Raw genomic sequence first — 27,835 nt, forward strand, 5'->3', positions numbered from 1 at the left:
AAATTGGGGTGGCTCTGCAGAAAATGTAAAGAGGGAAACTGTGCATGACTTTTTGATTTTTTTTTTTAAGGAATGTCTCTTCAATTAACTTGTTTTAATGACTAATCTGTGTTGTTGCTTCCAGGTCAGGGGTCATCACATTGCAAAGCTTGATCCTCTCGGCATTAGTTGTGTAAATTTTGATGATGCGCCAGTAACTGTTTCTCCAAACGTCGGTGAGAATTACTCTGCAAATTAATTCTAATGTAATTTAACTTTTTTACCCCTCCCCTCTTTTGTTTTTCTCCCTTTCCCCTCTCCCTCTTGGTACCTGTTCTCCTTTCCATTCCTGGCCCATTTCATAGATTCGAGGGCATCATGTAGCACAACTCGACCCACTGGGCATCTTGGATGCAGATCTGGACTCCTCCCTTCCAGCCGATATTATCACATCCACAGACAAACTGGGTGAGGGCTTTGAGAGCAGTTAGTGCTGCATTGCTTGAGCTCCTCTCTCTTTCACAGCTTTGTAGGTAGATTGCTTCACCAGTAAGGGGGGAAAGGTCTTAAGTTTCCTTAGTAATGATCACTCTAAATTTATAGTCGACCGGCTGCCGCGGAGCAGTTCTGCCCCCCTCCGGCTGTCACAGCAAATGGGTCTTGTGCCAAAACCCTATTGCTCGGCTCATGTTTCTCCTCCAACTGGTGCCAATTAATTATGTCATTGAACTCGCTCATCCAGGGGTGGAAGCAATTGCATCTTCTGGAAGTGCAAAGCAGAGAGGTTTTGCGTTGGTGAGAGCTGGAGGTCTGTTCCCTCAGCTCCTCTTGCTGCTCTTGGGGGCCCTGAGAGCTGGGGGGAATGGGCTGGCTTTGTCTCTGCAGGGCTGAGAAGCGCCTCTTGGTGTGCCCCTGCGATGATGCCCTGCCCTCCTTCGCTCCCAGCTTGCTGCAGCATCTGTAAATCCCTTAATTGCCCCCTTTTTCCAAGACTGAGCTATGAGTCCCTGCCGGTGATCATAACAAGGAAGCTTTGGGATGCATTCCCGTCCGAGTGGAGAGGTGGAAATCCCAATGCCTTCGAGCGAAAGATGCATGAGTGTTGCACAGAAGCGTGCGTGGTGCCTAGGACTTGAAATCCTAATCTGAAAGTGCTTAAACTCAGCACCTCTCAACGTGCTTTAGATTTGATCTCTGTAGTACGCTGCCATTCTTCTAGCTAGAACAAGGTCGCGGCGCTGAGCTCTTTCACCTTGCTGGTGCTTTCCAAGGGTCGTTACCCTGGCACTATGAGCGCTCGAGAGGCATGCTTCTAACTTAGAGTAGAGCAGCAGTAATGATTACTAACCTCGCACAACTGAAACAGCCGATCAGAGCGTACAATGCATGTAAACGATCTTGGTTCCTTGTTCAGCTGCCAGCGCAGGGACACCAGCCCTGGACCTGCTGGACCTTCATACAGGATTACGTGTACTGGGAGTGGTAGGGAAGGATTAGGTTTTGGTTGTCCCAGCTCGCTGGATGATGGGGAAGCTGCTTCATCCAGAGGTCTGGACTTCTGACGTGCTTGTCCGGAGGACCAAGCCCTGGCTGCGCCTTGGGAGCCAGCCGGCTCTGGGTTGGAGCAAGCCCTGTGCCTGGGAGGTTTTGATGGGAAGAGGTGGTGGCCATGAACCCAGGCGCAGGAGAGGACACAAGTAATTGTAGTCGGCGCTGTGAGGGGAGCAGGGAGACTTTTTTTAGGTGACTTTGAAGCTACTTCCAGTGGCTGGGGAGAGGAAGGGGTGAGGAAAGCCTTTTCTAGCTCAGGGGTTTTGGCCTCTGCTGTGGGCGCTACGGTCCTTCTGAAGCAGAGCAGCAGAGGAGAGCCCTGAAGCCCTGTGCCTAATGGACGTGTTTCCCTTTTGAGAGGAGAGCAGGGTCTGCACAAAACGCAGAGCCAGCCGGCTGCAGGTGGTTGCAGTGACTGCTCTCCCTCATGAGAAAAGGGAGCCGGGTGTGGGGAGCAGAGTTACCATGCTGCCTAGTAAGTCATAGACTCACAAAGTGGTTTGGGTTGGAAGGGACCTTCAAAGGTCAACTAGTCTACCCCCCCGCCATCAGCAGGGACGTCTTCCACTAGATCAGGTTGCTCAAAGCCCCCTCCAACCTGACTTTGAACACTTCCAGGGATGGGGCATCCACAGCTTCTCTGGGCAACCCGTTCCAGTGTCTCACCACCCACGGCATAAAAAACCCTCTTCCTTATGTCCAATCTAAACCTACCCTCTTTCAGTTTAAAACCCTCGGCCCTTCTCCTGTCCCTACAGACCCTGGTAAAAAGTCTCTCTGTGCCTTTCTTGTAAGCCCCCTTTATGTACTGAAAGGCCGCGGTAAGGTGTCCCTGGAGCCTTCTCTTCTGGGGGGGGCTGAACACCCCCAACTCGCTCAGCCTTTCTGCACAGGAGAGCTGTTCCAGCCCTGGGATCATTTTTGTGGCCTCCTCCGGACCCGCTCTAACAGGTCCGTGTCTTTCGTGCACTGGGGACCCCAGAGCTTGATGCAGCGCTCCAGGTGAGGTCCCAGGAGAGCTGAGTAGAGGGGGAGAATCACCTCCATTGACCTGCTGGCCACGCTGCTTTTGATGCAGCCCAGGAGACACTTGGCTTTCTGGGCTGCGAGTGCACATTGATGTCTCATGGCCCCAATTTGTCACCCACCAGCATCCCCAAGTCCTTCTCCGCAGGGCTGCTCTCCATCCATCCATGTATCCATCCTCCAGTCTGTGCTGGGACTGGGGATTGCCCCGACCCCTACACTTGACCTTGTTGAGCTTCATGAACTTCACACGGGCCCATTCCTCCAGCCTGTCCAGGTCCCTCTGGGAGGCATCCCTTCCCTCCAGCATATCAACTGCACCACTCAGCTTGGTGTCACCTGCAGCCCGGCTTAGGGTGCCGTTGATCCCATTATCCATGCCATCGATGAAGATATTAAACCATATTGGTCCCAGTATGGACCCTTGAGGGACACTGCTCCTTACTTGTTTCCACTTGGACATTGAACTCATGGGGCTGCTTCAATGGCGAAAGTCAGTTCAGAGGGCTTTTCTTCTGCTTTGACCGTGTGGTTCCTCTGAAGCAAGGTGTGCTCCAGCAGCATCCTTGCTTCAGAGGCAGAAGAGCCCAAGAGCCCTAAGCAGTCCAAGAACAGGTCCTCCCTTGGAGCCCCAGCTGCAGAGCTGGGCTGGCAGCATCGTCACAGCTGTAACAGAATCTGGGTAAAGTGGTATAAGCTCCATTTTTCCTGCTCCCCCAGGGTGAGCGGTCACGAGCCCAGCAGCATGACCCAGCCTGGCTTGCCACAGTGGAAGGTGTTTAGGCATGGCTGGTCCGTAGGCATCGGCTGGAAGAGAATCTCAGCCCGCAATCTCCGTGTCTGAGCCAGGCATTAAGTTTGCTGTTTCTTTGTGGCTTTCATAGTAAGATAGCTGTCATTGCGGTTCCTGGTGTTGATTTAATGACCAGGAATCCATGAATTCGTAGGAAATAACGAGTCCTGGGAACAAGCTATGCTGGTATCAGCCGCTAGCTCACGCTGGGGTCGTGTCCCGTGGTAGGACCCCAGACTCAAATAGCTGTGTCTAATCAAAGGAAGCTTTATTATCTTGCTGTAAGTATTATTTATACTGAATAGACTTTCCCCTGGTATCCTCATCCTGGAAAGCCTCATCTGGTTGATCTTAAAATACAACTTGGCTAACGTAGCTTGCAAACAGCGCTCAGCAAGAGGGGAGGAGAGCAGCGCTGGTGCAGAGTGTGGGCAGAGCTCTGGCTGAGCCTAAGATCAGGTGTTGCCTGCTTGTGGCAGAGAAAGCCAATTTCTAAGCAGATCCTGCTGGCTTTTTTGCTTTGAAAGAGTATTTCTTAACACTTGACAGAGCAGTTAATGACAGGAGTGGTTCTGAAACTTGGAAACAATCTCGTTTCCTCTTTCTGAGCAGTGAAATCCTTAAAGGTTAGCTTTTGTGGTGTGAGCTCTGCTGCCAACAGCTTAAACCGTGGCCAGGCAGTGCTGTAATTCAAAGGAGTTGCATGGTTAATCTCGGAAATTGATCTTTCTTCTCAATTGCCTTTTGTTTAGCAACTGGTTTGTGTCTGGTTTGGAAGCTCTCTTTGGATTAAGCAGTGTGAGCTTTGGAGAAAATGTAAGGGGGGGGGAAAGCCTGCCTTGAGGTACTCGCTTTGATGAGTGGTGGGGCTGGAGCCACCAAATTCCTCTTTCTCTTGTCTTTTCTTTTTAAAAACCAAAATAATCTCATCCTGGTCTTCCACTGCAGCTGATCTGGCATGGTAAGTGGTGTAAAACAAGGACGAGATGACTGCAGGAACTTGATGTGACCTGTCCAAGGAAATAATACATTAGCACGCTGAAATCCAGGTGGTGCATGGAAGGCGCTGTGTGTCTGAGCATCCGTCTGTCTGTCTGTCTGTCTGTCTGTCTCTCTGTGGAAGGCAGCTGCTTCTGCCTCTTGCCCAGGGGAATTGATGGAAATCATTCTCCAGCTCGGGAAGAGCCAGGCAAGCCCCTGCAGGGAGATGGGCTGGGAGCACTGCCACCTCCCCTTTCCCCAGTTTGAGACCTTGCTAACCAAATGTCTCACCTAAACGTATGACTTTTCCCCGCTGACCAAAAAGAGAAGTGTTTCCAAAGCCTTTCTCGTAACCCGGGTGAACCTGAGGCACTCGGGTTACCTAACCTAGCCGGGGAGCGCAGCTCCGGTGACGCATGCTGCCCATCGCTCCGGCAGCCCTGCCTGCATCCGGCACTGCATCCTGGCGCTCCCGCCTGCGCCGAGCATGCTCGAGAAATGACGACGTTGTGCGTGCCTGCCTCACCGTTGGTCTTCATTAACAGCCCGCTCGTTAACACCCCAGTCCCCCTCCTGCCTGTGTGTAGGCAGCAGCGGTAGCTCCTTGGGGGTGACCTTGAAATCCTCCCGGTAGCGATGAGCAGAACAAAACCCTCCGGGGGCAGATGTTGGTGGGAGGCAGCTCCCTGCTCTGCAGAGGATAACGCTCCCCTTGATGCAGCTTGACGGGAAGATGCCTTTTGGTTGTAGCAGGTGAAGGTGCTGTGCCGGGCGGTCTCCCTCTCCCATCCGAGGTGTGCACGCGAGAGGACATCTCAAACCATGCAGCTCAACTGCTCCCCAGTTTCTGATGCCCCCCCGTTCCCCTCCCTGCTCCTCCCTCCTCTCACCAGACTTTCCACCGGGATTTCTTTTCCGCCTAGTGCGTAGTCATCCTCCATCCCAATCCTTTTGCCTCTGATGGTTTTTGACTATTTTAAATACTGTATTTTTTTTAACTTGTGCTTTCCATAACTAGTTTTCACAGTTCCAGGTTTTTTTTTACTAACTTTGACTGCGTCTCTCTATCTTCTCCCTTTCTGCACCCCTTTCCCTGCCCACCCCAGATCTCGCAGTGTTCAAGGAGCGGCTGAGAGTGTTAACAGTAGGAGGTATGCAATTAATGAGCCTTTAACCCTCTGGAGTGCAGGACTCTCTTTGAATAGGTTATTCTGGGCATGAACCAAGCTGGTAAAGCGGTCCCCCTCCTGTCTTGCACCACTCTTGAGTTTTGTAACATGTTTATTTTGAATTTGTCCCACTAAAAGTCTCGAGGTAGGCGCTTGGTTAGTGATGCTTCACCTGTAGAGATCCCCAATTTAGAGCCTCGCTGGCCTTTTCCATACCGTGTGTTTGCATGCCTAGCTTGTTAGAGTACACGTTTTGTTGTGAACATTAATTTTACAAGGCCTCAATCTCACCAATTGGTTTGAGTCTCCTAAAAATCCAAACTGTCTTCTCCTGACTCTGCCCTGGTTTTGTCCCGGTGAAAATTTGGCAGCTCATCCCTAGCCTTCCCCCCATCTGATGGTATTGCTGCCTTTAAATACTCAGCTCTGTCAAAAAAGCTGGCAGGTTGCAGCAAAGCAGAAGCAGAGATGCTTAGAGCCCTGAAAACTGCTTGTAAAATCTGATACCCCAAAGTGTGCCTGAGTGTTCGAACCGGCATGGCAGAGCGAGCCGAAGGCTTGTGCTGCAGGGCTGGAAGCCACAGCAAATTACCGAGGCTTCCCTGAAACCTCCAGCCAGCAGCTTATCTGGGATGCTCTGTACTAATGCCACCTCTCTCCAGGACTCTCTCTCTCTCTCTCTCTCCTCTCTATCTCCTGTTTGGATAGGAATTGCAGAGAAGTCCTGGAGACGTGGGGCCAAACCCTCAGCTCCTGCCAGCTGCGGTTCAGTGCTCCCAGGCACGGCTCTGGAGCTGAGCTCCCCAGGGTCTGGCTTAATTCCTGCCCCTGGGACTAGCAGTGTCCAGGAGGGTGATGTGGGCAGAGGAGGGGATGGACGGCAGTGGCAACCAGGAAAACCTCGGCTCCGGGCTTGCTGTGGGTGTTGCCTGCCTCCGGCAAGCGCCGTCCTCGAGGCTGCACAAGGGACGAGCCGTGGCCAGCCCTGTCTCCAGCTCATCCTCCATCCCTGACCAGAGAGTGAGGGATAGACTCTTTCAAGATTAAGTTCAAGGAGGGTCAGCTCTGTAGGGGCCAATTTTTGCCTCCTTTTGCCCGGAGGAAGGTGGGTTATGCTGCCCTGCAACGTTTAGGGGGTGGCATCCCCCATACCCTCCCAGAGAGACCCCAGCTGAGGCATCGGGCTGGTTTGGAGGGAGGTGGGAAGAGCGGGGGTAACTCTGCCTCCTCTGTGGCTCCTGCCCTGGGTTAGAAAACACCTTGAAACCTGGCCCTGTTGGGAGCGGGCAGCTCCGCTCGTCCACCCTCCTTCTAGCCAGGCTCCTGCTTCAAAAGGGTCTTGGGACTCCCCAGTCCCCTTCCCGGCTCTGCTTCTGCCTTGCTGCATCGGTTCAGCGAGTTCATTGTCCCTCCTCCTCCGTGCCTCAGTTTCCCCAAAGACAACCATGAGCTTCAGCAGGCACTGAGGCACCTCTGATGGCTTTGGGGTACCGTGGAGCTGCTGCAGGCCCTGGCAGGGACCTGCCGATGCTGTAACAGCAGCAGGCGGTGGCAGGGCTCATCTGCAGCTCTTAAAACCCGACATTCAGCTCAAAGCCCCGCTCGGCACCTTCTCCAGGCGCACCCAGCTCCTCGCAGCCCCACGTGCTGTAAGTAGGAGCTGCCTATGAACCACGAGGTGCCAGCACCAAAAAGGAGGGGGTTTGCTGAGCAGAGCTAGGCTAAACCCCTAATTAAAAGGCTGTTAATTGGGCAAGGGGGTATCTGGGCAGCAAAACCGCTGAGGGGCCAGCTGGCTGCCCCACTCCCGGGCTGAGCTATTCAGGAGAGTCCGTCGCAGAGCCCTGATGCCGTTTTCTCTCTCTTGCTTCTCTTTCTCTCCCTCTTTGGGGTTTGTTTTAACCATTTCCTTCTCCGTGTTGACTTTTCATTTTTAATTCCCACCGTGTGGGAATTAAATCTGTTGTGCTCGGTGACTCCTCAATTCCTCTGTTTCTTTTCTCTCCCCTCTGTTATAATTTGTGGTGTATTTTTTGCGTTCTTGGGGCTACAAACTTCCTGACTCTCACCCTGGATTTTAATTACCGATTTACATGCGTATATATATTGCTTTGTGTTTCGTTTCCTGCGTTACCTTTTGTAATAACCTTGTTGTTCTGTGCTTAATGTCTTTTTGTTTAATTACGGCTTGGTTTTTATCCATATAAACCTCCTTCATGCTTATTTTTGGTTTTATGCTGCTTTTTTTTGTCCCTTCCCCACCTCTCCCAAACGCACCCGGTCCCTGCGTGACGGTGTCTCCCCGTCCCCTTTCCTTCCTTCTCTCTCTTGCTTTCGCTTGTCCCACCCATGAAAAATCCTGCAGGCTTTTACGGGCTGGATGAATCTGACCTCGACAAGGTCTTCCACTTACCCACAACCACTTTCATCGGTGGAAATGAATCGGCTCTTCCACTCCGGGAAATCATCCGTCGGCTGGAGGTGAGGAGGGCAGGGAGGGCTGTGCGAGACCTGTTTGCAGCCTGGGGTGGGGGCAGAGCAGTTGCTTTTTGGAGGTCCTGGGCCCTTCTGCTGCCTGCAGCCTGGGCCAACCTGCAAGATTTTAAGCTTTTCAGGTTGGGAGCTGCTCCTCGGCGCTTGTCCCACTTGTAGCAGCTGCCCCGTGTTACCTGGTCATCTCTGATCACCTCCGGCTTCACGCTGCGTTGGGGCAACACATTTGGTCTACCCAAGGTGGAGCAAACCCCAGGCAACTAAATATTGCATTTTTGGAAACCTTTCCAGCTACATTTTCCAGTTTAAAGCAGCAAACGGTGCTGGGAGAGCACAGGAGCGGGCTGGAGGCAGGCGATACCCCCCCTCCGTGCGCTGCTGTAGTGCTGCTGCCCTGCGTGGTGGCCCCTTGGAGGGTCTTGGTGCAGGAGCAGCTCCAGCCTGAGGCTGGGGCTTCCAGCTCTTGCAGCCGGTTCCCCTTTGCTGCCAAATTTCATACCCTGCTCTGCCCGGTCTGACAGCACAGACGGCTCCCAGGCAAGCTGCAGGCTTGCTCAGATGGTCTCTGCCGAGACAGGTTGACCTTGGGAGAAGCAAAGCTGCGTCAACATCTTAGATAAGCTGCAAGAACGGGCTTCTTATTTTTGGGTAGAGATTGTTTTACTGATTCTCTCCCCACCATATGAAGTGGGGTTGTGGACCTGGTCACAGCTGATGCCACCGAGAGGGAAAATCTCGCCTCCGAGGTGGATGTAAAGGACTCGAGGGTCCTGGGCCCCTCGGGGAAAGGGAATTAAACGTTTCGATGCTGGGTCACGTGCAGGGTCCGAGCTGCCCCACAGCATCCCGGGATGTCCCTTGTGGCTTCCCCTTTCCTGGGAAAACAGCTCAAACCAGGCTCCCAAAATGGGGCTGGCGCGGTGCTGGCTGCCGGGCGCTGCTCGCAGGTCCCCCCAGGCTGCCATCGCGAGCAGCGCTTGCCGGTGTCCAGGCAGTGCGGTGCAGCTGCCAGGCAGGAGGGTTTGTGTCTCTGCTGGTGCAGGAGGGCTCTTTGTCTTGCTGAAAGGTTAAAGAGGGGAACGAAAGAGTCCCTGGCCCTGTGGCCCGATATGATGCCGCACGTGAGGAGGCGTTAAGGCCCTGGCGGTTGTCTCACGGCCCTTCTTATCCCGTCGGGGCAGATGGCGTACTGCCAGCACATCGGCGTGGAGTTCATGTTTATCAACGACCTGGAGCAGTGCCAGTGGATCCGGCAGAAGTTTGAGACCCCGGGCATCATGCAGTTCACTAACGAAGAGAAACGCACGCTGCTGGCCAGGCTGGTCCGCTCTACCAGGTACTCTGGGGGGGTATTCACCTTCTCCTTATCTTCCCTTGCTGCCTGGGGTGGTTTGCTCCCAGCTGGAGCGACGCGGTCACCACCTGAGTCACATCTTGATGTCATCTGTTGCGGTTGGCTTAATCAGCAGGGTGACGCCAGTGAGCTGCCAGGCTGGCAGGCTCAGGAGCTGGCAAAGAGCCCGAAAACATGGATGATCCTGAAAGAAAAGGTCTAAAAATAAGGTTTAAGTGCAGCACAGTGTTGGGGTGGGGGAGCAGCCAGCCGGGCTCTGCGGGTGGAGACCAGGGTGACCAGGAAGGCTGTCGGGCTGCTGTGTGATGCCTGCTTAAGCATCACTGGGTGCTGTGGCTCCCTCAGTGCGGTCCCCATCCTTTCTCTGGTTTCTGCCCTCAGCTGTAGCCCTGGCACTGATCCCCCTCTCCCTTTGCCTTCCAGGTTTGAGGAGTTCCTCCATCGGAAATGGTCTTCGGAGAAGCGTTTCGGTCTGGAGGGCTGCGAAGTGCTGATCCCAGCCTTAAAGACCATTATTGATAAGTCAAGCGAGAAGGGAGTGGATTATGTTATCATGGGGATGCCCCACAGGTAACCCTGCCTCTCTCCACGGCGGTGCTTGGGGTGCAGAGGAGGGGGATGCTGCCGGGGTTCGGTACTGGAGGGCACACTGGTTTCTGCCGTCACCTAACTGGTCTTGGCTGGTGGTGAACCTTAGCTGGAGAACTCAGGCCTTGGATGCTGTCTGCTCATCGCGGTGTTTTCAGCTTCAGCTTGTTTGTAAACTCATCTGGAGAGGGGTGGTGGCTCAGGTGGCAGAGCTTGAATCCCAGAGCAGGATTCGGCCTGCCCGCTCTGGGGCAGCTGTCGGGATGCAGCAGCAGCCAGTCCCTCCCCGTGCTGAGGGGTCTGCAGTCTCCTTCTTGGGTGAAACTGCAGAGCCCCCTCCCTGGTTGACCCTACAGCCATCACCGGAGGTGTGGGGTTGTTGCACCACCTCTGCGTGACGGGGGGGATGGTGGGTCACCGTCGGCACTTGATGCCAGGCTGGTGCTGCTGGTTGCCAACAACTGTCTTGGTTTTGCAGGGGACGCCTGAATGTTCTCGCCAACGTGATCAGGAAAGAGCTGGAGCAGATCTTCTGCCAGTTCGACTCCAAGCTGGAGGCTGCTGATGAGGTGAGTCTCCTCCTCTGCCCGTAGCAGGTTGCTGTCGCCTGTCCCCATGCGGTCCCTGGAGGCTGTGGCCGTGCAGCATGAGCTGGACTGTGCCACTGCTTGTGGTGTCACTCGGTAGCATCGGCGTCACAAGGATTTCCACATCGCACGCACGCTCGTGTGACCGAAGCCTTCGTGTCGGTGCCAGTGCTGGTCTGTCCCTGCCTGTCCCGGGGGGTGACATGTGCCCTGGTCGCTGCTGGTGTCTCCAGCGCAGGCCGGGTGGTCAGCAACTCTCCATGGGCATAAAGCAGCCTTGGGGTGAATGACAAGGTGAGGGGAAGGTGGCCAGGAGCAGAGGTTGGCTTGTACCCTTGCAGCAGCCCCTGGTCCCTGTATGGGACCCTAAAGCAGCTCCAAAAGCCCCGAGGCTCAAATCGCTTGTGCTGCAGGCTCTGTCCCTGGGATGCACTCATGCTTCAAAGCTTCCAGCATCATAAGCTGGGATGATTTGGCTTCTGGAAAGCTGGGCTGGGCTAGCTTTATCCTGCCATGCCCTTCAGGTGGGGTTTCAAGGTGAGAAAGCAGCAGCCTGGGGCATCGAGGTGCCCCGACTGGGAACCGCAGCATATTGTGAGTGGTGCCAGGGACAGCTGTACTGCCGCAGTGCTGGCAGAGCTTGGGTGAGCATTATCCCAGCTCTGTTTTCCAGTGTCTTCCCCAAACCCACCACACTTGCTTCTTCCCCTGCACCTACGACCTTATCTAGATGGGCTTGGTGTGTGTCTGAGGTTTGCTGGCGGTTTGGCACCTGGAACGGGCTACCTTTGCTTTGCTGAATGCCAGGTCAGCTCCTAAAATGAGCGCCTGCTGCTTTCTGTCAGTGCCTCCAGAAAATGCCCCCTTTTTCCAGCCCGTGGGGTCAATGCTGCCCTGCCTCAGGTCTCCTTCCATGCCCCAAAAGCTGCTCACGTTCCTGGGGGTGACTCTCCTCTCCCCTCTGTCAGGGCTCCGGTGACGTGAAGTACCACCTGGGAATGTACCACCGGCGGATTAACCGCGTCACCGACAGGAACATCACCCTTTCCTTGGTGGCAAATCCTTCTCACTTGGAGGCAGCTGATCCCGTTGTTCAAGGCAAGACTAAAGCAGAGCAGTTTTACTGTGGGGACACGGAAGGGAAGAAGGTGAGTGGTGCTGAGACGCCCACAGTGAAGTGGCCCGGGCTGGATGGGGTTTGGTGGGCGGCAGGCTGGTAGGAAAGCGAAGAAACCCAGCTGGTTTTTGTTTGCCGTGTCCCTGCCGTCACCCTGCTATCACCCTGGCTTTGGTCCCCCATCCTTCCCCGCTGTCTTTGGGGATAACTTTGGTAGGAGCTTGCCCACCCTGGGCTCCCGTTGCCAATTCCTCTGTCTCTCAACGACCGGCTCAGCTGGGCTGCGGGGAGCAGCAGATGCCCAAACCCCGGGTTGGAAAGCAGGGAAATGAGGGGTGCTCCCGAAAGCCAACCTTAGCATCACAGCTCAGAAGGCTCGGCAGTAGGGACTGAAGGATCTCAGCGTGACCAGGGATGACCATTCCTGGGGCTGGGAAAGCTGGAGCTGGCAGCAGGAAGCAGCTCTCCGCACCCAGGTGGGAGAGCAGGCAGGGAATGGGCTGCGGTGGGAGGTTGGTTTGTGGTCTGATTCATCGCAGACCTGTCTCCAACACCAAGAAGTGGAAGGGTGAGATCAAAAGTACTTCCCTTCCTCCTACTCCCCAAGGGCTGGATATAAATAGACAAACTCTGTCCTCGTCTGACAGGCGGTGTCCTCAGCCCGCCCCTGGGTACGATATCCAAATAACATCACTGAAGCCGGAGTGAGCTCCCAGTCCGGCTCCTGCCCAAAGGTCTTCTGGGGTGAAAGCATGGAGGAAAGGGGCATTTTTCTCGTCTTCTCCCAGTTAGAAAAAGGCTCTGCTTTGGGACGTGTGTGTTTGGGAATGGGACTCACCGCCCAGCTGCTGTGCACAGGGTGCCATCCTGCTGCCCAATCGAGGCGCCCCGAGTGTGCCGCCCTTGGTCGGGGAGAGAACTGGTGGCCACAGCCTTCTCCCTGGCAGTTGCGCCAACTGTGGCTGGCTCCACTCTGATCCCCTGAGAAAGCATCGGATGCGTTGATGAGCTGCTCCATGTCCTCTCTGGGATGCCAAAAGCTCACAGGGATGAGACCTGGGCCCTTTCCTGGTGGCTGCCTCTGCCCACCGTCCCTGCAGAGCCCCTGCTGACCACTGTGGCTTCATGTCTCCCAGGTGATGTCCATCCTTCTGCACGGAGACGCCGCTTTCGCTGGGCAGGGCATCGTGTACGAGACGTTCCACTTGAGCGACCTGCCCTCCTACACCACCCACGGCACCGTCCATGTCGTGGTGAACAACCAGGTGAGGAGCAAATCCCCTGCGTCCGTGGGGATCCCTCGCAGACCAGCTGGCCCCTCTGCAGGCTCAGATCTGGGTGGTGGCTGGCAGCAGGCAGTAGCTGTTTCCCAGCCAATGTTCCAGGCATGAGCCGTAATCCTGGGGTCAGCAGGGGGGTACTTTATACCCAGCTGCTCAACAATAGCAGCTTTTGGGTCCAGCCTGGCACAGAGGTGGTGCAACCTGATGCTCAGCGTGCGAGATCACCAGGGCTGCTCCGTTCTGCCCCCGCATAAACCAGAGACATTTCACTGGGACCAGCCCATCCCCACGGGTGCAGTGGGATGATGGCCTGGGCGCAGGGACTGGGATGGGCTGCGATGCCCAGGGTGCAGGAGACGGGCAGGTTGTGCTACGGCTGAGTGGCGCAGCCGTGGGGGAACCCCCAGCTCAGCCGCAGCAGCCTAGCTGCCCTCGAAGCTGCGTGTGCTGCTTTCCAAATCCTTACCACTGTGCTGGTCCTGTTCCCTCTCACCCACTACAGATCGGCTTCACAACAGACCCCCGGATGGCCCGCTCCTCCCCGTACCCGACTGATGTCGCCCGCGTGGTGAACGCGCCCATTTTCCACGTCAACGCGGACGACCCGGAGGCCGTCGTCTACGTGTGCAATGTGGCAGCAGAATGGCGAAGCACCTTCCATAAGGATGTGGTGGTGGATTTGGTAAGAAATGTGGCACGAGGCTTTATCCTAAAGCTGTGGCTCTGCTGTGGGTGGTCGTCGATACCTCTTGGGGTGTATTTTCTGAAAGCTGAGGTTTCTCTTCAGGGCTTGTCTGGCCCTTTTGACAGACAAGGGGGAGGGAGAAGGTGGTGTAAAGCAAGGCAACGAGGCTGTAATAGCACTTGGAGAGGCAACACTGTCTCTGTATGGAGCCTGCCCTCGCCTCGCACACTGGGGAGGACACGCTTGGGTCCTTCCTGGGCTGTTTTGGACCCTTCCTAGCACAGAGACCCAGGTACCGCCGACTGCTTTCAGAGCTGCGGGTTGCAAGCAGCTGCTTTCAAAGGCTCTTTCCCTTCCTGGCAGGTTTGTTACAGGCGCAATGGTCACAACGAGATGGACGAACCCATGTTCACGCAACCACTGATGTACAAACAGATCCGGAAACAGAAGCCGGTGCTGCAGAAATACGCAGAGCTGCTGATTTCCCAGGGGGTGGTAAATCAGCCAGAGTACGAGGTACTGTCCCTTGGGGCCTGGGAGGAAAACTGCGGGTGGCATCTCCAGGGAAAACTACTTATTTGGCTCAGACCTGGGTGTGAACGATGTGACGGGGCCCGTTTCTGCTTGTGCTTGTCACCTGAAGGTGGCAGAGCTGTGCTAGGGTTGGGCGAGCACTGCAGACCTGGCAGCGATGGGGTTAGGAGCCAAGGCTCGTCCTTGGACTGTGCCAGCTCTGAACAGCACAGGAACATCTAGTTCAAGGATTGCCCTGTGATCAGTGCAGCACAGGCCACAGGGCGCTGGGCCACTGTGGCACGGCTGGGACCCACGGGAGAGTTGGGTTCTGCAGCACTCGGGCTTGCTGTGGCCTGGGGTTATCTGGGGCAAGTCCCCCGCCCCGGCTCTGCCGCCGCGGCAGCAAGCGCGGCAGCAGCTCTGCCAGCTCTTCCTTGCCCCGGTACCACTTTGCAACACCTGTGGGGCTGAATGCAGGTTGTCAGTTCGGACTGCAGCAGAGCTGTCCCTTGGGGGACAGGGGCCTCCAGCAGCAGCATCTGCTCTCTAAGGCTGAGCTGCACGGCCCTGGGGCTCCCCTGCTGTAGGGATCAGCTGTGCCCTCCAGCACCCTTGCAAGCCCCCAGGCTCGGCACCCTTGTTTGAAGACCCCTCACTAATGGTTTTCTGCCTCCTGGTTCTGCCTTTCAGGAGGAAATTGCCAAGTATGATAAGATCTGCGAGGAGGCCCATGCGAGATCCAAGGATGAAAAGATCTTGCACATCAAGCACTGGCTGGACTCACCCTGGCCTGGTAAGTTGCTAGCAATGTTTTGGAGGTCCCTAGCAAAGAGCCTGGCTTTTCTAGGGCTGTGGCAGATATTTAGTAAACCACCCTGGTGGGGAGGTGGGGTTGCACTCTACGCTCCTGGCATCCCCACCCTTGCTTGAGGGTGTCCATGACCTGAGCTCTTCACACAGAGCTGGGCATGGCTCCCACAACACGGTGGACTGCTCCTCCTCCTGCAGGTTTCTTCACTCTGGACGGCCAACCCCGGAGCATGACCTGCCCTTCCACCGGCCTGAATGAAGAGGACTTGACGCACATTGGTCAAGTGGCCAGCTCAGTGCCAGTGGAGGATTTCACTATCCATGGAGGTAGGAGCTTGCGGAAGCTATGCCAGACCGGGCGTTTGTTCCAGAGAAGATGTGGATAGGGCTGGAACGTGGCCTGGAAGGAAGGAACCTGTTACAGTGCTTCAATATATGTGGCCAGCAGGTCGCGGGAAGGGATTCTGCCCCTCTACTCCATTCTCCTGGGACCTCACCTGGAGCGCTGCATCCAGCTCTGGGGTCCCCAGTGCACGAAAGACACGGACCTGTTAGAGCGGGTCCAGAGGAGGCCACGAAAACGATCCCAGGGCTGGAACAGCTCTCCTGTGCAGAAAGGCTGAGCGAGTTGGGGGTGTTCAGCCCCCCCCAGAAGAGAAGGCTCCAGAGAGACCTTACTGTGGCCTTTCAGTATATAAAGGGGGCTTACGAGAAAGACGCAGAGAGACTTTACCAGGGCCTATAGTGACAGGACAAGGGGTGAGGGTTTTAAACTGAAAGAGGGTAGGTTTAGATTGGACATAAGGAGGGTGGTGAAACACTGGAACGGGTTGCCCAGAGAGGTGGTGGATGCCCCATCCCTGGAAACATTCAAGGTCAGGTTGGATGGGGCTCTGAGCAACCTGATCTAGTGGAAGATGTCCCTGCCCACGGCAGGGGGGCTGGACTAGATGATCTTTGAAGGTGCCTTCCAACCCAAACCATTCTGTGAATCTATGAGAATTAGTTCACAAGGGAGCTGTGGTTAAGGGAAGTGAACTGAGGGGTAGCTCTTCTTCGGAGCTGATCCTTCCCTGCAGTCTTGATTCCTCCTCGTTCCTGGTTCATCCCTCTGGCAGAGGTGGATCCATTCCTCTGCCCCCAGGGATTTGCAGTCTGTCAGTCCATGGGCATGTTGTGGGACAAACACGGTGTTGCTGGAGCTCCCTCCTGCACCAGCTACGAACCGGCTTCTGTCCTGGCAGGTTTGAGCCGTATTCTGAAAACCCGCGGGGAGATGGTGAAGAACCGGACGGTGGACTGGGCCCTGGCAGAGTATATGGCATTTGGCTCCCTGCTCAAAGAGGGCATCCACATCCGCCTGAGCGGCCAGGACGTTGAGAGGGGGACATTCAGGTAATGCCGTCCTTTTGGTGGCTGTAAAGGCGATTACAGCCTTTGCAGAAGGGATCCGAAGGGTGACGATGGAGTAACGCTTTCCCCTCTTCCAGCCACCGTCACCACGTCCTGCACGATCAGAACGTGGACAAGAGGACCTGTATCCCCATGAACCACCTCTGGCCCAACCAGGCTCCTTACACTGTCTGCAACAGCTCTCTGTCGGAATACGGCGTCCTCGGTGAGCGAGGAAGTCTGCGCCTGCTGCCCGGGGGGGGGTGAGGCCGTTCCGGGAGGATAACCCCTTCGCTTCTCTCCCATCCCTCAGGATTCGAGCTGGGCTTCGCCATGGCAAGCCCCAATGCCCTGGTGCTTTGGGAAGCCCAGTTCGGGGACTTCCACAACACCGCTCAGTGCATAATCGACCAGTTCATCTGTCCCGGGCAGGCCAAGTGGGTCAGGCAGAACGGCATTGTTCTGCTGCTTCCCCACGGCATGGAGGGCATGGTAAGGACCCCCCCCAGCTCATGGGCACCCAGGGGTGCCTGTTGCCTGGCCTGCACCAGAAGCAGAGCCAAGGGCAGCAGCAGCAGGTAGCGCTGCTCTTGGCATGGCCATGCCCAGCATTGGCTTCTTGCGCCAGCCTTGCTTCCCGCCTGCTCAGTCTCCCCCCTGCTTGGTCCCTGCAGGGTCCCGAGCACTCCTCTGCCCGCCCGGAGCGATTCTTGCAGATGTGCAACGACGATCCCGACGTCTTCCCTGTGAGTGGCGGCCGCGCTGAGCTCAGCCCGGCCCTCCTGTGTCCTGGACCTGACCACTGCCTTGAAATGGGGAGGGGGGCAATAACACCCGGGTGGGGTCAGTGCAACACTGCGGTCGGGGTGGGTGTCATAGAGCTGGTAGCAGGAGGTGTGGGATTGCCCTGGGCTCATGCTGCAGCTGGGAGGGTTTGGGGAAGGGGGCTGAACCCGGTGCCCAGGCTACACCTCTGCTGCCCCTGGGGCTGCTGCACAGCGTGAGGCAGAGGTGACCCCAAAAGCGGCGTGGGAGGGGGGTGCTGGCCACCCCCATGGCCGCCCCAAGGTGGGGGACACAGACCTGCAGCCTCTCCCAGGTCTCCGTGGGTCTCCATGTGCTCTGGAGGGGGAGAGAAGGGAGGGAGGGCTGGGTGCTGCTCTTTTCCCCACTGCTGGAGCTGCGAGGCCAAGAAGCACCTTGTGTTTCTTGAAATTCCCTTGACCGCGCTCGCTGAGGCAGAAACTGGATGACTTCGACGTGCGCCAGCTCTACGACTGCAACTGGATCGTCGTGAACTGCTCCACTCCGGCCAACTTCTTCCACGTCCTCCGGCGCCAGATCCTCCTGCCCTTCCGCAAACCGGTCAGTGCCGGCAGCTCCGCGCCTGGCTCGGTGCCAAGGCAGGGCAGCCCCATGTCCCTGCCGAGCCTGGGGATGGGACTCAGAGCGGGCTTGTTCGTGCACCTCGGCAGCAAACACGGGCAGTTTGCCTCTGCCCGGGCCAAGGACCTCTTGGTGCTTGGGGCTGGCTCGGTACATGACGTGCTGTCAGCTGGCTCGTGCAGGCTTGGGTGGCTGCAACCCCTTCCTGTGCTCCATGGGGAGGTCAGAGACGTCAGGGCCGGCGGGCACTGGTAAATAACCTGGTCCAGCCGCTTGCCTTCAGCTCCGGCCGTGGGGCAGGCAGGTCCCCGGCAGCACCTCAGCCTCTTCCCCAGAGGAAATCCAGACTGGGAAAGCCAGTGCTGTCAGAAACCGGTGCCCCATCTGGCAGAGCATGGCAGCCGAGCGAGGAGCAAATCTCTCGTGGCTGCTCCCGTGCTCGGGCAGGGGAGGGCAGGCAGGATGGGCAGGTCAGCGCTCCGGCCTTTGCTTGCAGCGGGGTGCTTCTGGCGAGGCTGACTGCCTTGCTCTCCCTTTTCTCCCCCCCTCCAGCTGATAATCTTCACTCCAAAGTCGCTGCTGCGCCACCCTGAAGCCCGCTCCAGCTTCGACGACATGCTGCCAGGTACGAGCAGCGCGGAGGTGTCTGGTTTCCCCCGTGCCGCTCTGTGGGATGAAGGATGGAAGGGCAGGAGCCGGCTGCCTGAGGTGAAGTCTGCTTGGCAGCAGCCTCCCCGTGCTGAAGAGCAGCTGACTGAGGCCGATGCCACCAGCATCGGGGCATCGCAGCCTGTGTGGGGAGCTCTGCACTGGCGTGGCACGCGGGCTGCCTTCCTCCCTCCCTGCTCCCCTCCAGAGCTGAGGCGACATGCTCGCCCCCGCCGCAGCCGGGGTGTGCCGGCTGCTGCCATCTACCCAGCAAATTGGAGCCACCCCTCATTAGTGCTGAGTCTGGCACCCTGGGGAGACGTGACTTGGCTTTCCAGGCTTTGCCGTCGTGCTTCCTCCATCGGCAGCCGCTTCCCGCCAGAGCGGTGCGGCCGGGGTTTGGCAGCCCTGTTTGTACTGGGAGCCGGACCCAGTACCAGCTGGTCTGGCTCTGCCTCTCCGGTTTGCCTGCCCAGGCCGGGGTCCTGGGAGGGGCTGGCATGGGATGCGGGTTGCAGGGCAGCTGCCGGTGCGGTGACCTGGGCTGCTGCAGCTGACGGTGCCGTCCTCTCCCTTGGCAGGCACCCACTTCCTCCGTGTCATCCCCGATGGCGGCCCCGCGGCCCAGAGCCCCGAGCAGGTGAAGCGGGTGCTGTTCTGCACTGGCAAGGTCTACTACGACTTGACCCGTGAGCGCAAGGCTCAGCAGATGGAGGCTGATGTGGCCATCACCAGGGTGGAGCAGGTGAGCAGGGTCCGGCCACCTCTGATCCCGCGGGCTGAGGGTGCCATGGCCCCCGTGATGCCGCTGTGACGCTGCTCCATGTCCCCCGCAGCTCTCCCCGTTCCCCTTCGACCTCCTCCAGCGGGAAGCCCAGAAGTACCCGGCTGCCGAGCTGGTGTGGTGCCAGGAGGAGCACAAGAACCAGGGCTACTATGACTATGTCAAACCGCGGCTCCGCACCACCATCAACCGTGCCAAGCCCGTCTGGTAGGGACTCGGGGGAGGGGGTGGCCATGATGCTGGGGGTGGGGTCGGGGTGTGCAGACCCCACCCCCCACCCCCCACCTTCTCCCCTGCAGGTACGCGGGACGGGAGCCGGCAGCTGCCCCTGCCACCGGCAACAAGAAAACCCACCTGACGGAGCTGCAGCGGCTCCTCGACACAGCCTTCAACCTCGACGCCTTCAAGGACCTGGCCTAAGCGCCAGCCCGGTGGCGGCAGCATGCTCCTGTCTGTCTGTCTGTCCATCTGTCCCTCGCTCGCCTCCCCCCTCCCTCCTTAACTACAGACCTTGTAAAACCCCACGCTGGCGCCTGGAGTCCTTGTCCGGCTTGCGCCAGGGCCAGCATTGGTGCAGCCGCCCCGGCGGGCGAGAGGGGCCGGGAGCTCCCCCCAGCCCCAGCCATGGTGGGTGAGACCCTCAGCCCCGCTGTCCCCCAGGAGGGGCTGGCCCCTGGGGCTCTTCTCTGGGGGCATCCAGTGCAGTGGGTCCAGCCACCTCCCAGTTCCTCCCCGTTGGGTGTCGCACTTGCCCCTGCAGCTGCTGCCTCTCTCAGGGGAGCGAGACGGGGCGGCCGCCCCCCCCCGCGTGGCCCAGGCAGGTCTGGGGATGCTGGCCCCCCACCACAGAGTGTGTGTGTGTGTCCCCCCCCCAGGTTCCAGGGCACCCGCGGGTGGTTTGCCTGTCCCTGGGGAGCACCGTCCCCCTCTGCCTGTACCGGCACGCCGGCCTCGAGCCCCCGCTGCCCCCGCAGCCGCTCAGCCAGTGCTGGGCGCCACGTCCTCCCGTGGGGGGTCCTGGGTGGGGGGGCAGGCTCTCTTTCGGCTTCCCCAATAAACACTGAGTCCTCCCGATGCCACCCAGGTCCTCCTTTGGCCGTGGGGCAGGGGGTGCCGGGAGCCAGGAAGGGTGTGCGCCGTGCACACCCATGGCTGCTTGCACACGCGCGTGCAGCCTCTCAAAGCGGGGCGCACGGCCGCATTGGTGTGGTCATGCTGTCGCACACCCGGTCGCGCGTCGTGTCACTGTCACACAGTCACCCTGGCGCACACAAGGCCCGCGTCCCTGCTTGCACACGCGTGCACTCTCTCAGGGCGTCGCACGCACGCCGCCCTTGGTCCCAGCCCTGCCGTCACGGGCACCTGTCACGCTGTCACACGAGCGTGTCACACCCCATCGCCCTCCACGCACCGTGTCACGCCTGCTCACACGCAGGTTGTCACACGCACGGTCACACACGACTCCCCGTGTCACGAGCACACCCCCCGACACGCGCAGCCCTCTACACCCCCTCGCACACTCACCGCCCCCCCCCCCGCTCTCCCGCTCGGAGCTCGGCTGCTCGCGCCTGGCGGGGCGGGGCGGGGCGGGGCGGGGCGGCCCGTGCATACTGATGAGCTCGCGGCCCCATTGTGCGCGGCGGCGGCGGCGGCGGCGGCGGCGGCGCGGGCTCGGCTCGGCCCGGCCCGGCCCGGCCCGGTTCGGCTCGGCTCGGCCCGGCGCGCCCCGCCCCGCCCCGCCCCCGCGCGCCCCGCCCCTCGCCGCCCCCCTCCCCCCCCCCCCCCCCCCGCGCCGCCGCCATGGAGCCGGGGCCGCGCGCGGGCTGAAAATCCCGCGCAGCTTCCGCGCAGCCGCGCGCGCCCGGCGCCGCCAGGGCCATTTTGGGCCGCTCGCGACGGTGAGTGCGGGCAGCGCCGGGGCGGGCGGGCGGGTCCCTGCGCGCAGCCCCGCGCCGCGGCTGAAAATGGCCCCGCGCCCGGGGGCGGCGGGGGCGGTTGCCATGGCAACGGGGGGGGGGGGGCGGCCCGGCCCCGGGGCCTATCCCCGCGGTGCCACCGGGCCCGCGGCTGGGGAAAGGGGGGGGGGGGGGGCTGTCATCGCCGGTGGGGGCGCGCCCGGGGCTGGTGGCCCCGCGGTGGCAACTCGCGGGGGGGCCGGGACAGGCCCGGCTCGGCGCGGCTGCCCTCCCTCCCCCCAGCCCCGGCGGCCCCCCCCGTCCCTGCCGCCCTCCCGCGGGGCCGGGAGGGAACCGAAAGCGCCGGGGTGACCCCGCGGCCCCCCCCAGCTGCCGGGCCGGGCTGGAAATACCCCGGGCGGCGCCGGCGGCTCCCGACCGGGGGTGGGGGGCGATGCCGGGGGGGCCGCGTCCCCCCTCGCCGGGTCTCGGCCCGGAAAGTCCCCGCGGTTCCTCCCACCCGCAGGCGTGGGGGAAAGCCCACGGCATCCGCGGCCCCGGGGGGGGTGTCTGTGCCCGCGGGGATTTCTGGGGGGGGGGGAAGCTGCAGTGGGCCAGCACGGGGGGGACACACACGACTTCCTGGGGGGCCACGGACCCCCCCGCCCCATGGCGGGGCCGGGGCGGTGGGGGCACGCGCGTGCCAGCCGGCTCCCCGTGCCAGGCCCGGGCAGGACGCCAAGTCCCGGTGCCGGAGGCCAGGGGGGGCCGTGCAGGCTCCGTGCCACCCCACTCCCCGGCCTCAGACTCCCCCGGGGTCCCTGGTCACCTGTCCCTCCTGGGGATGGCCGCCCCCTCACCCGCCGTTTCCTCTGCCTCCCGCAGCCCCGGTGACGGTGACGCCGTCCCGCAGCGCCTGCTGCGGCCTCGGAAGACCCAGCCTGCACCCGCCTGCCGCCGATGAACTCCATGAACCCCATGAAACCCTCCCTGCCACCCACGCCCCACGGGTGAGCCCCAGCACCCTGAGGCTGCACCCGCTGCTGCCCCGGCCCATGGCCTCCATCCCTCCGTCCTTCGTCTTAATTAATTTGTTTTTCTTTCTAGTGATGGTTCATTTGCATACGAGGCTGTTCCTTGGCAACCGAGCACCAATCAGCCGGCGGGATCCCTCTCCGTGGTAACCACCGTCTGGGGTGTCAGCAACACCTCCCAGAGCCAGGTACCTGCAGCACCCTTGTCCCCCACCCCGGGGACCCCCCCCGCAAACGGGCATGGTTGCCCCCTGCCTGACCCGCTGCCCCCTACCCCCTCCACTCTGGCACCCCCCAGGTTTTCGGCAGCCCCATGGGCCCCGGGGGGAACAGCTCCAGCACCCCACTGCTGCCCGGCATGGCTGGCACTGGCTCAGGCATGAGCTCGCCGCCGTTCCTGCCACAGCAGCCCTTCGCTGAGGGAGCACCCGGGAAGGGCTACGTGCAGCCGGGCGTCTATGGCCGCAGCGCCTACCCCAGCGGGCCGGGCTTCACCGCCAGGTAAGGCCGGTCCTGCACCCCCTGTCCTGGCATGCACCCCACTGTGGGGCCACCGCATGCCCCTTCCCTGCCTCTCTGTCCTCCAGCTATGCCGGCAGCCCTGGCGGCCCTGGTGGGATGGGGCTCTCCTCGCACGCTGGCCGGCCCCCCGCCGACTTCACCCAGGCAGCTGCCGCCGCCGCCGTGGCTGCCGCTGCTGCCACAGCCACGGCCACAGCTACGGCAACGGTGGCAGCGCTGCAGGAGAAGCAGAGCCAGGAGCTGAGCCAGTATGGCGCGGTAAGAGCCTGGCCACAGCAGAGCCGGGGAGCCGGTGGCCGTCCCCGCCCTGCCATGACCCCCCTCTCTCCCTGCTGCAGATGGGCGCAGGACAGCCCTTCAGCAGCCAGTTCCTTCCCCACGCCGGACCCCGTGGCCCTGCTGGCATGAGCCCGGCTGGCATGGCGGGCGTCATGGCTCCCTCTGGTGTCTCCCCCGTGAGCATGAGCCCTGCACGGGCGCCTGGCGCCAGCCCCCTGTATGGTGGGCAGCGGATGCCCCAGCACGCCTACCCCGGCCCCCCCCCGAGCCAGCAGCTCCCCCGCCAGGGCCTCAAGCGGGCGTACTCCAACGAGGTGAGCATCTGCACCGGCAGGGGCTGCGGTGTGCTGGGACCGTCCCCCCTCTGCTGGCGCTGACCCTCCCGGCCCTGCAGGGATACCCGGCACAGCAGTACCTCCAGGGCGGGCAGTACGCTGCAGCCGGTGCCCAGTATGCCCCCAACGCCCCCCAGCCCTCCGCTCCGTCCCCCTCCTACCCCGGCCACAGGCTGCAGCAGGGCATGGGCCAGTACCTCTCCGCCTCGGGCAATGCCGGACCCTATTACAAGGTACCGGAGGGGGGACAGCAGGCACAGGGTGGGGGGGCCGGGTGTCTGCCGTCCCCTGGTGCCAACCCTTGGGGACCTTCCTCCTTCCGCAGCCGTCTGACCAGTTCAATGGGCAGAGCGCCGGCTTTGGCACCTACAGCCAGGCAGCTGTCAACGGGGTGAGTCCTGGCACCGGGTTGGGTGGGGGGCAATGCCAGCCTAGCCGGGCGCTGAGGGTGCGCGGTGCCTTCGCAGCCGGGCCGGTCGCTGCCGGGGTACCCCAGCTCGCCGCTGGCCGGGAACCCCACGCCACCCATGACGCCGGGCAGCGGCATCCCCCCCTACACGTCCCCGGGTCAGGACGTCAAGTCGCCCTTCCTGTCAGACATGAAGCCCAGCGTCACCTCCCTGCACCCGTCCCCCTCGGGTAGGTGCCACCGCTGGGGATGGGGGGGGCTGCCCGGGGGGGGGGGGGGGGGGGCACATCACAGAGGCCCCCCCCATGCTCCAGGGCCCCGGCATGGACCCACTGCTGCCAGCCTGGTGGCCATTGCCCCTTTAAAGGCAGGGTACGGTGGGAAGGCATCTTAAGGAAAAGGGAGGGGCTTCAGCACAGGGGGCGTGGCCACTGACAGGATTTGGCTGGGGGGGGCCTTGCAGGCACTGCCCAATGAGAAAGCACAGTGAGGCAGTGGGAGGGGCTTCCTGTGAAGGGGCAGGACTCTGAGTAGTAGGAGGGGCTTGTGAAAACGGTGGGGCCTCAGTGGGAGGGGCTTCAGTCAGCAGAGTGGTTGCTTTGGTGGGAGGGGCTTCCACTGTAAGGGTGGGGCCTTCTAGAGTAGAGGGGGGGTCTTGCATGGGGTGGGGTATCCTGGAGTGGGAGGGGCCTCGGGTAGTGGGAGGGGCTTTCAGTGGGATGGGCTTCCTGCATGGATGGGGTGTGGCTGTCTAGTGGGAGGGGTTTCTCTGGCAAAGTGGGAGGGGCCTCTGATGTAGGGGTGTGGGGGGGTCTTTGAATGGGAGGAGCTTCCTGTATAGGGGTGGGGTACCCTGGAGTAGGAGGGGCCTTTTTGTGGGGCGGGGCTTCCTGCAGGGCAGGTTCTTTGCTAGTGGGTGGGGCTTTCCAGGCCGGGGGCGGGGCCAGGGGTCCCTGCTGATGGTGTCCCCAGCAGGGCCGGCCCCCGGGGAGGAGCTGCGGCTGACCTTCCCGGTGCGGGACGGCGTGGTGCTGGAGCCCTTCCGCCTGCAGCACAACCTGGCCGTCAGCAACCACGTCTTCCAGCTGCGTGACTCCGTCTACAAGACCCTTATGATGAGGTGGGGGCGGTGGGGGGCAGGGGGCCACGCGGCACGGCGCCACGCGGCACGGCATGGCAGGGCGCAGTACGGCACCGCACATGGCGCTGCGTGGCACAGAGTCATGCCACGCAGTGCCATACAGTGCTGCCTGGCGTGGTGCTGCGCAGCACGGCGTGGTGCAGTGCTATGCAGCATGGCTTGTTGCCACACGGCGCTGTGTGGCATGGCAGTACGTGGCATGGCGTGGCTTGGCATGGTGCTGTGTTGTATCATGGTATGTGGCATGGTTTGGCATGGCAGTACATGGCGTGGTTCAGTATGGCACGGTGCTGTATGGTACAGCGGTACCCAGCATGCCTCGGCACAGCATGATGCTCTATGTGTGGTGGTACGTGGCATGGCTTGGCATGGCACAGTGCTGTGCGGTGTGGTGGTACCGGGTGTTGGTTGTCACAGTGCCATATGCATGATGGTATGTAGTGTGGCTTGGCACAGCATGGTGCTGTATGGCGCAGTGCGGCACGGTGCTGTATGGCGCAGTGGTACCTGGCGTGGTGGCTCGCGTGCGGGCACACCCCCTGCCTGCACCCCTGCCCAGACCCCTGTCCACCCCGCCAGGCCTGACCTGGAGCTGCAGTTTAAGTGCTACCACCACGAGGACCGGCAGATGAACACCAACTGGCCGGCCTCCGTGCAGGTGAGCGTCAACGCCACGCCGCTCACCATTGAGCGTGGTGACAACAAGACCTCCCACAAGCCGCTCTACCTGAAGCACGTCTGCCAACCCGGCAGGAACACCATCCAGATCACAGTCACCGCCTGCTGCTGCGTGAGTCACCAGGGGGTCCTGGAGATGGGGGGGGGGGGGGGCAGGGGGCGGCTGGGGCTGTGGCTCAGCCCCCCCTTCTCTCTGCAGTCCCACCTCTTCGTCCTGCAGCTGGTGCACCGGCCCTCGGTGCGCTCAGTGCTGCAGGGTCTCATCAAGAAGCGCCTGCTCCCCGCTGAGCACTGCATCACCAAAAGTGAGCACTGCGGCCTGCCAGGTCCTGGGGGATGGGGGGGCTGCAGCATAGTGGGAGGGGACACTCTGGTCTGGGGGCTGCAGCATGGTGGGGTTGATGGGGCACCATGCCCAGATGCCACCACAGTGCCACCCCCATCCTGGCATCCCAGTATCCCAGTTCTGACCCTTGGTGCCCCTCCCCCCCCCCCAAAGTCAAGCGCAACTTCAGCAGCGGGACCATCCCGGGGACCCCGGGGCCCAACGGTGAGGACGGCGTGGAGCAGACGGCCATCAAGGTGTCCCTCAAGTGCCCCATCACCTTCCGGAGGATTCAGCTCCCAGCCAGGGGCCATGACTGCCGGCACATACAGGTAGGGGTGGTGGTGGCAGGGGACTCGGGGGTGTCCCCCACCCTGTGTCTCCCCCCCACCGGCTCAGCTGCCGCTCTCCCCCGCAGTGCTTTGACCTGGAGTCCTACCTGCAGCTCAACTGCGAGAGGGGGACATGGCGGTGTCCTGTTTGCAAGTGAGTGGGGGCCCAGCGGGGCCGTGCCCCGGTTTCCCTGCCTGCGAGGGGGTGGTTTCCCTGCCCTCACCCTGCCTCTTCCTACCTGCAGTAAGACGGCCCTGCTGGAGGGGCTGGAGGTGGACCAGTACATGCTGGGCATCCTGATCTACATCCAGAAGTAAGCGTCCCCACTCTGTCCCTGGCCGGCACCTTGCCACCTCTGGGCACTGAGCCCCTGTGCCATCCTGCCGCCCCCAGCTCGGAGCATGAGGAGATCACCATCGACCCGACCTGCAGCTGGAAACCCGTCCCGATCAAACCCGATGTCCACATCAAGGAGGAGCCGGAGGGGCCGGCGCTGAAGCGGTGCCGGACCCTCAGCCCCACGCACATGGTGCTGCCCAACATCATGGAGATGATTGCGGCCCTGGGGCCCAGCTCCACACCCTTCCCAGCACTGCCGCCACCACCAGCAGGTGCTGCTGCCGACTACGGCGCCCCAGGTACAGGGGGACCCACGGGGGACGGGCCCTGTCCACGTTGTCCCCCCCACACCTACTTGCCTCCTTTCCTCCTGCAGGTTCCAGCTTTCCGGGACCTGGGGGCTTCCCAGAGCCGTTCCCTCCCCCTGGTGCCCCCGGCACGCCAACGCTGAGCGACTTCGCGCCAGGACCCCCCCCCCATCTCCTACCAGTCCGACATCCCTGGTGGCCTCCTGGCCCCCGAGAAGCCCCCCGCACCCCCTCTCCCCGCACAGGTCAGCTTGGGCTGCGGGTGGGGGCTCCCCCCAGGCCCCCATGTCTCCCTGTGGGGGGACCAGGGGGGTCCCGGTGGAGGGAGGGTCTCACCACTGCGCTCTCCCCGCATAGCTGCCCCCGCCGGGGCGGATGGAGCCGTCCCACCCCCCGGTGCAACCGGGGCTGCACAACGCCCCCCCGGGCAGCCAGCCGGCACAGCCGCTGCACCACCGGAGCGCACCGGCACGGCCCCCCCTGGGACCCCCCGGCCAGGCGCATGCTGCCGACCTCACCTTCCCCCCGGCACCCGGCATGGCCGGGACGGGCGACGGGTCGGAGCCTGCCCTCGACGTGAGTACGCCGGGGGGGATGGCTGGGGGTCCCGCTGCCAGTTTGGGACCCCGGCTGCCACAGGGTGGGTGGGGAGGAGCTGGAGGGGGCAGCCGGTCGTCACACGCTGCCGCCCCCAGCTCCTGCCCGAGCTGACGAACCCCGACGAGCTGCTCTCCTACCTGGGCCCCCCCGACCTCCCCAGCAGCAGCAACGACGACCTCCTCTCCCTCTTCGAGAACAACTGAGCCATCCTCACCCCCCCACCGGACCCCCCAGTGCCACCACCATGGGGCTGGGGGGGCAGCGCTGGCATGCCCCTGCCTGCCGCAAAGCCAGGACCCCCCCCCAAACAAGGGGGCTTCCCATGAAGGGCCGCGATGGGACAGGCAGACGGACGGGCTCAGCCCCCCCAGAAGCACAAGGCTGTACATAGTGTAGAAACACTACTGCCCCCCTCCCCTGAGACACCCCCCCCCCACCCCGTATTTAAAGGCAAGTGCGTTGCTGCGGGGCCGGCCCGTGTCCCCTGTATAAATG

At 61.1% G+C, this 27,835-nt stretch overlaps 2 protein-coding genes across 5 annotated transcripts in view; both read left to right on the forward strand.

The window, feature by feature from the left end:
• The window catches only part of OGDH (oxoglutarate dehydrogenase), a 36,285-nt gene extending 16,619 nt beyond the window's left edge, over positions 1 to 19,666 (forward strand). Inside the window, exons 4-24 of one of the 4 annotated variants that reach the window (XM_076359036.1) lie at positions 125 to 215; positions 5,437 to 5,481; positions 7,865 to 7,980; positions 9,174 to 9,328; positions 9,770 to 9,916; positions 10,413 to 10,503; positions 11,490 to 11,669; positions 12,775 to 12,903; positions 13,424 to 13,603; positions 13,970 to 14,122; positions 14,813 to 14,915; positions 15,131 to 15,259; positions 16,177 to 16,327; positions 16,423 to 16,550; positions 16,638 to 16,816; positions 16,999 to 17,070; positions 17,567 to 17,689; positions 18,263 to 18,335; positions 18,940 to 19,103; positions 19,195 to 19,349; positions 19,442 to 19,666. In XM_076359036.1, coding sequence (XP_076215151.1) covers positions 125 to 215; positions 5,437 to 5,481; positions 7,865 to 7,980; positions 9,174 to 9,328; positions 9,770 to 9,916; positions 10,413 to 10,503; positions 11,490 to 11,669; positions 12,775 to 12,903; positions 13,424 to 13,603; positions 13,970 to 14,122; positions 14,813 to 14,915; positions 15,131 to 15,259; positions 16,177 to 16,327; positions 16,423 to 16,550; positions 16,638 to 16,816; positions 16,999 to 17,070; positions 17,567 to 17,689; positions 18,263 to 18,335; positions 18,940 to 19,103; positions 19,195 to 19,349; positions 19,442 to 19,562 — 2,685 coding nt within the window. In that variant the 3' untranslated portion in view covers positions 19,563 to 19,666. Of the gene's footprint in view, positions 1 to 124; positions 216 to 344; positions 448 to 5,436; positions 5,482 to 7,864; positions 7,981 to 9,173; positions 9,329 to 9,769; positions 9,917 to 10,412; positions 10,504 to 11,489; positions 11,670 to 12,774; positions 12,904 to 13,423; positions 13,604 to 13,969; positions 14,123 to 14,812; positions 14,916 to 15,130; positions 15,260 to 16,176; positions 16,328 to 16,422; positions 16,551 to 16,637; positions 16,817 to 16,998; positions 17,071 to 17,566; positions 17,690 to 18,262; positions 18,336 to 18,939; positions 19,104 to 19,194; positions 19,350 to 19,441 lie in introns of all 4 variants that reach the window. The other 3 variants (XM_076359035.1, XM_076359038.1, XM_076359037.1) reach the window with 3 other exon arrangements.
• Positions 19,667 to 21,927: 2,261 nt separating this feature from the next.
• ZMIZ2 (zinc finger MIZ-type containing 2) lies at positions 21,928 to 27,607 on the forward strand. The gene is given in 19 exon segments (XM_076358937.1): positions 21,928 to 22,047; positions 22,145 to 22,259; positions 22,370 to 22,572; positions 22,659 to 22,851; positions 22,932 to 23,186; positions 23,267 to 23,440; positions 23,533 to 23,598; positions 23,675 to 23,846; positions 24,592 to 24,736; positions 25,337 to 25,547; positions 25,635 to 25,740; positions 25,935 to 26,092; positions 26,179 to 26,246; positions 26,338 to 26,406; positions 26,487 to 26,731; positions 26,809 to 26,900; positions 26,902 to 26,985; positions 27,098 to 27,316; positions 27,436 to 27,607. Coding segments are annotated over 19 exon segments (2,733 nt in total). The 5' UTR covers positions 21,928 to 21,997; the 3' UTR covers positions 27,544 to 27,607.
• Positions 27,608 to 27,835: the final 228 nt, after the last annotated feature.

The sequence above is a fragment of the Aptenodytes patagonicus genome, chromosome 24 (assembly GCF_965638725.1).
Source record: "Aptenodytes patagonicus chromosome 24, bAptPat1.pri.cur, whole genome shotgun sequence".
NCBI classification, from domain to species: domain Eukaryota; kingdom Metazoa; phylum Chordata; class Aves; order Sphenisciformes; family Spheniscidae; genus Aptenodytes; species Aptenodytes patagonicus.